At 47.2% G+C, this 5,912-nt stretch overlaps 1 protein-coding gene across 1 annotated transcript; it reads right to left on the bottom strand.

Annotated features, from left to right (window-relative positions):
- Window positions 1-1,320: 1,320 nt before the first annotated feature.
- trdc (T-cell receptor delta constant) lies at window positions 1,321-4,828 on the bottom strand. Its single transcript, XM_076137169.1, has 4 exons — window positions 4,473-4,828; window positions 4,090-4,150; window positions 2,984-3,265; window positions 1,321-2,517 (listed from the first exon to the last, which is right to left on the bottom strand). Exons 3-4 carry the CDS (start codon window positions 3,141-3,143, stop codon window positions 2,375-2,377), a joined length of 303 nt encoding a protein of 100 aa, XP_075993284.1. The 5' UTR covers window positions 3,144-3,265; window positions 4,090-4,150; window positions 4,473-4,828; the 3' UTR covers window positions 1,321-2,374.
- Window positions 4,829-5,912: the final 1,084 nt, after the last annotated feature.

Below are 5,912 nucleotides of genomic sequence, written 5' to 3'. Positions count from 1 at the left end.
GCTGCTTCAGTCTGTTGAGTTGTGAACTATGAACTTCATTCCATCTCACCTGACTGAACAAAGAGCCGTGTTCCCCCTCCAAACATCACTTTATCAGTCCTGCTTGGCACACTGAGATACAGAGCTCAGCCAAAACCACCTCACACACACACACACACACTTTAAAGTGGACTGAGATCAGAAGAGACCAGTGTGAAGTCGGGTTGACATGGAGACCAGACACATGTTTATGTACTGACCTGTGGACACCGTCAGCTGTGTTCCACTGCCAAACGTCACTTTGTTTGAACCTCCATACACACCACAACACACACCCTTACACAAACCTCACTCACTCTCTCTCTCACACACACACACACACACACACACACAGGTCTCTACAGCTTTGCATCAATCAATCCCTTAAATGTGTGAGCGTTCCCTCATAAACAGACTGAGTTGTGTGTGTGTGTGTGTGTGTGTGTAGTTGCCTCTCACCAGTCTCCACAGTCAGTCTGGTTCCTGTGCTGAAGTGAAGCTTGTTCGTCCCCTGAGTCGTCACACTGCAGCACACACTGGGACAATAACCCTGCACACACACACTTCACCTCACACACCAAGTTAGCGTACATTCCACTCTGATCCAACTTCATTTGATTGCCATTTTCCATTTATCATTCCTTTATTAACTCTTTAGTGAGATAATAAAGTTTTTAGAGTCGTTTGTGAGAAATTCCTGCATGAAATTATGATACAAGATTTCCCCATTTCCTATTCATCTCCTGATCTATAATCTATAATCACTTCACCACAGTTCATTTATACTCACACAGCCTCTGCAGATCAGACAATTAGATTTACTCCTACCGCCTTCCTCCTCAGGTCACGTCCCTCTGAGGGTCACGACCCTCTGGCAGAGCTCCACGCTTCATTCTTCAGCTCAGTCAGACGCTCAGGTGAACCACACACACACACACACACACACACACACTCAGGATCTAGGATCACTATGCAGCAGTGAAAGCGTTGCTTCTGTTTGCAGCTCGGAGCTCAGACGTCATTCTGGACTTGATGTTGATGTCTGAAGCAGGAAGGAAACCGCCGAGCTGCTGTGACCCCGATCCCGTCTGCTGAGCTTCACCTGCAGCCTGACAGGAAGTGCTCTGTGCTCCATCAGGTCCTGGTCTCCACTTCACAAACTGTTTGGTTTCTGAACCGAGTTACCTTGGGTGTAAAGGATTAGAGCGCTCTGAGCCTGAGCTGAGGGTTGTGATGGCGGACAGGTGAGATGCATCATGAAGGCATCGCAGCTGAAACTCTGCATCACACACAACCACAACATGGAGCTTCACTTTGATTTATTCATTTATAGATGACAGATACACTGAAGTAGACAGAGTTTACATACGAGTCTGTCTGACAGAGTGAGACTCTTGGGCACAGCCAGGGTTTGGCACAGCGTTCACACACAGCATCAACATTCAACGTCAGACAGGATCTAAAGGTGTGATTCTAGGCAGTACCTGCTGACAGACGCTAGGTGGCAGCATCGCATCATGTTCAGGCTTCATGTTCAGTGAACTCTCCCTACCAGCAGAGGCGCTGTTTACACTGAGGAAGCTTCAGCTCAGCACTTCCTGCTGCTGACAGACAGACAGAAACCAGAGCAGATTCACATTTACTGAAATAACCTGCAGAGTTTACAACCTGCATTTATGGACAAAGCAACAAATGCACACCAGCTGATGAACTATAAAATAAAATGAATGACCTAAAGAGAACAACCAGCAGCAGAATCTTAAAGTGGATCAAATGAATTATATTCTTGATTATTTTATAAATCTGTCAGTTAAATTTAGCTTTTGAGTTTTCATGTCAACAAACTTCTTCTCCTTGTGGATCCTCTTGATTAAATGTCTGTCTGTCTGACTTCCTGTACGTTCCTGGTTTCAATCTTGAATTTCAGCCTTTAATGTTTCTGCTTGTTTTTCTCTTTAAACCTAAACGTCGTCAACTCTTCCTCAACCGATCAGAGTGAATGAATGAGTGAATATTAATACCTGCTAACGTCTCACAGCCATGAGATGAAGGTACGATGGAGCAATGAAGTGATGATGAATGTGTCAGCATGAAGCCAAGCAGCAGGAAGCGCAGGCCGCAGGCTGCCGGAGGAAGTTTGAGTGTTTGCTTTGATTCTTATCTGAACTGTTTGCTGCTGGCTTTTCTGTTAAAATGTGGTTTGATGCGTTGTGTGTGTGTGTGTGTGTGTGTGTGTATTCCTCCAAATGTTCTTGATGCATGGGGACAAAGTAAGAGCAGTCCAACTCCAGCCGGTCTCACAGAGGGACCTCCAGCTGGGCGGGGTCCTCCTGATGCTGGCCTGAGTGTGAGGCAGCTAGAGGTGACGCTGCTGTGGAGGAAGTGACCTGGAGGCCAGCAGAGCTCTGATGGTGAACAACACGTTGAAGACCAGAGTTTTGGTGAACAGCACCCTCAGGCCGTGCAGCAGCAGCAGGAAGTAGCTCAGCCTGGACTTATCTGTGGACACATTCAATCAGATACACACACTTTACACACACTTTATATTTGTTGGCAGGGGCGATAAACGTCACAACTGCTAAACTCGCCTCGTAAATGAAACACGACGGCCGTTAGTTTGCAATGTACAAGTTGTAAATTTGGTATTTACAAATTTGCCAAAGCGCCTGAAGGGAACAACAGGCTCAGGACAGAATCACACACACACACACACTCCCTGTCACATTATGAGGAAAGGCTCCATTTATATAAGAGTCGACACGAGCCTCAGAACACCTGAACAGAACCTTGAGTTCCCTGGGTGGGTCTGAAGGCACAATAACAGACAGGTCTAAAGAAGTCTCTCCTCTCTAATCATCCATATCTTAGCTGTTTGATAAACAATGGAGAGACGGATCGTTTGCATCAGACAAGTTCAGTACAGGACTTCTCTGTGCATCATCGTTCCGTGGCTCTGAGCTCTGACCTTTCTCCATCTCCTTGGTTGTGACTCTGTTCAGCTCACAGGACTCCAGCTCTTCTGCGGAGTATCCGGCGTAGAAGAAGCTCTTGGTGGACGTGGACATGCCGGCGCTGCTGGTGTCACGAAACACCGACTCGTTGGAATCCTTCATTTGGAGCAACATTTGTTCTCCCTTGGGACGGAAAGCAGAGGCCAGGCAGACCTGGGGCGACCCCCCAGGTCCCCCGTAACCCCCCGCCCTCAGAGGGCTGAGGATGGAGAGTGAAGGAGCAAGAGGAGAAGTGTCTGTCCAGAGGAGCACAGTAGATAAGAGTTTGATCCTCTCATTGTATCGTAAAGTCACAGAGAAGAAAGAGCGACAACCTGACTGAAGCTTCACGACATCACTGAGGATTACAACGGCTTCAGATTTAATATTTCCTTTCTTTTCTATTAAAGAAGCACATCTGCATCATTAAAACATAAATTAGTAGTTCACTTCATCATAACTAGCACTTTTCCCTGCTTGATGTTTTTGCCTTTCTTGCATTTACATTTGTTTCCTAGCAACGATCATTCATTTTTAATTGATGAAGACAAGCTTTACTTTACTAACACACTTAATTTTGTTACATTTATTTCTTCCATTTCTTCTAGAATGAGGTGTGTGTGTTTTATTTTATTTTACAAATAAATTCAAGTTCCCCGCTTTGTCAGGAACATCCAGCGTCTCAACTCAGAGATCAAACTAACAAAACCTTTAAACCAGGGAAAGATGAAGATCACAACTTCATCCAATCATATTTAGCACAATTTAAAAACTTTTTAAGGCAGATTTTTTGGAACTTTTCCACATTTAAAGGGAAACATAACTTTAGACAGAACTCTTTCAGAGATCTGACCTGAATCCGATTGATTATTTCTGTATAAACATAAATCCTGTCTCTCTCTCTCTGTCTGTCTCTCTCTGTCTGTCTGTCTCTCTGTGTAGCTCTGCCCTGAGCTGATCAACAAAGACTGAAATAAAAGATATAAAACATAAAGATAAAAATCCTAAACTACTCAGCGTCTCTAAAGTGACATAACTGTGAGGGAAGAAAGTGTGTGAGTGTGTGTGTTTGTGTTCTTACCGTTAGGATGGACAGTGAGTGTGATTGCGTCTCCAAACACGAAAACCACCGTGACACAAGCCTGCACAAAAACCTCTGAGCTGTTAGAGCAGCAACACACACACACACACACACACACACAAACTGAACACCAAAACAAAAACACACCAAACTGTTTCACAACACACACAGCCTCATACTGACGCACAACAAAACTGTTTATCACTAAAATCACCTTCACACCAACAACAAAACAGTTTAACACCATACACACACACAGACACACAGACACACACACAAACACACACACACACACAAACACACACACAGCTTCATGTTCACGCACACTAAACTGTTTACATGATCGATCCTACAGTCAAAGTGTTGTGTGTTGTGTGTTAAACCTGAGGTTTGTTGCTTTGTTGCTTTCTTCTTCATGTTTCAGCTCAGGTAGGGTTTTGGTTCAGCTCCCACTGGATTCTCACTCACTGTGGTCCCCAGCCGCACTGTGAGAAAACGCTGCACAAAAACCTCTCTCTCTTTCTGCCACTCTCCCACACACACACACACACGCACACGCACACATGAACACACACACACACACACACACACACACACACACACACACACACACACACAGAGAAACTCCTTGTTAACATTTTAGATCTGTGTTTACCAACATAAGACACTCATCACATGCAGGTGAACAGAGAGCTGTTAGAAGTGTAAGAGCAAAGACACACACACACACACACACACACACACACACACACACACACACACACACACACACACACACACAATTGATTTACTTTCTCTGACGTTCGTACACTGCACTAACAATTGCAAAGCTAATTTTGTGAACAGAGTGAAACTGCTGCTGTCATTCTGTGGACATAATGCATCAGAATGTGACCTGTGACCCATGAGCCAGGCAGCAGAGAGGGGGCCGAGCTGCAGAGGACCCATGAGCCAGGCAGCAGAGAGGGGGCCGAGCTGCAGAGGACCCATGAGCCAGGCAGCAGAGAGGAGGCCGAGCTGCAGCCGACCCATGAGCCAGGCAGCAGAGAGGAGGCTGAGCTGCAGCGGACCCATGAGCCAGGCAGCAGAGAGGAGGCCGAGCTGCAGCGGACCATGAGCCAGGCAGCAGAGAGGGGGCCGAGCTGCAGTGGACCCATGAGCCAGGCAGCAGAGAGGAGGCCGAGCTGCAGCGGACCCATGAGCCAGGCAGCAGAGAGGGGGCCGAGCTGCAGTGGACCCATGAGCCAGGCAGCAGAGAGGAGGCCGAGCTGCAGAGGACCCATGAGCCAGGCAGCAGAGAGGAGGCCGAGCTGCAGCGGACCCATGAGCCAGGCAGCAGAGAGGGGGCCGAGCTGCAGTGGACCCATGAGCCAGGCAGCAGAGAGGAGGCCGAGCTGCAGCGGACCCATGAGCCAGGCAGCACAGAGGAGGCCGAGCTGCAGCGGACCCATGAGCCAGGCAGCAGAGAGGAGGCTGAGCTGCAGGGTTTATGTTCAGGTGCCGGGCTGATTCCATCACTGTGCCCAGTATACACGGTGAAAAACAGTTTGACAAAAACCCATCAACTATTTCTCACACACACACTCTATCAGCAGCTGAATGTGGTTTGAGGTTTTATTACCGCCAACCCACTTCCTGTTTCCCTCTGTGTGTGTGTGTGTGTGTGTGTGTGTGTGTGTGTGTGTGTGTGTGTGTGTGTGTGTGTGTGTGTGTGGGTGAAGGGGGGGGTTCCTCTCCTACAGTTTGGGTGAGACGAGGTCGTTATGCAGAGGGATGAGCTTCTTCATTTATGGAGAGGTGACTGATGAATTATTATTATGATA

The sequence above is a fragment of the Genypterus blacodes genome, unplaced genomic scaffold (assembly GCF_046128005.1).
Source record: "Genypterus blacodes isolate CSIRO-AG114 ecotype Tasmania unplaced genomic scaffold, CSIRO-AGI_Gbla_v1 ptg000298l_1, whole genome shotgun sequence".
NCBI classification, from domain to species: domain Eukaryota; kingdom Metazoa; phylum Chordata; class Actinopteri; order Ophidiiformes; family Ophidiidae; genus Genypterus; species Genypterus blacodes.
This window is presented reverse-complemented; position numbering and strand designations above follow the sequence as displayed.

Excerpts from the sequence above, each read along its gene's own strand:
- trdc (XM_076137169.1), bottom strand. The coding sequence starts at position 3,143 with ATGTTGCTCCAAATGAAGGATTCCAACGAGTCGGTGTTTCGTGACACC. Across the intron at positions 2,518-2,983 it reads AACCAAGGAGATGGAGAAAG|ATAAGTCCAGGCTGAGCTAC; the intron begins GTCAGAGCTCAG and ends ATGTGTCCACAG.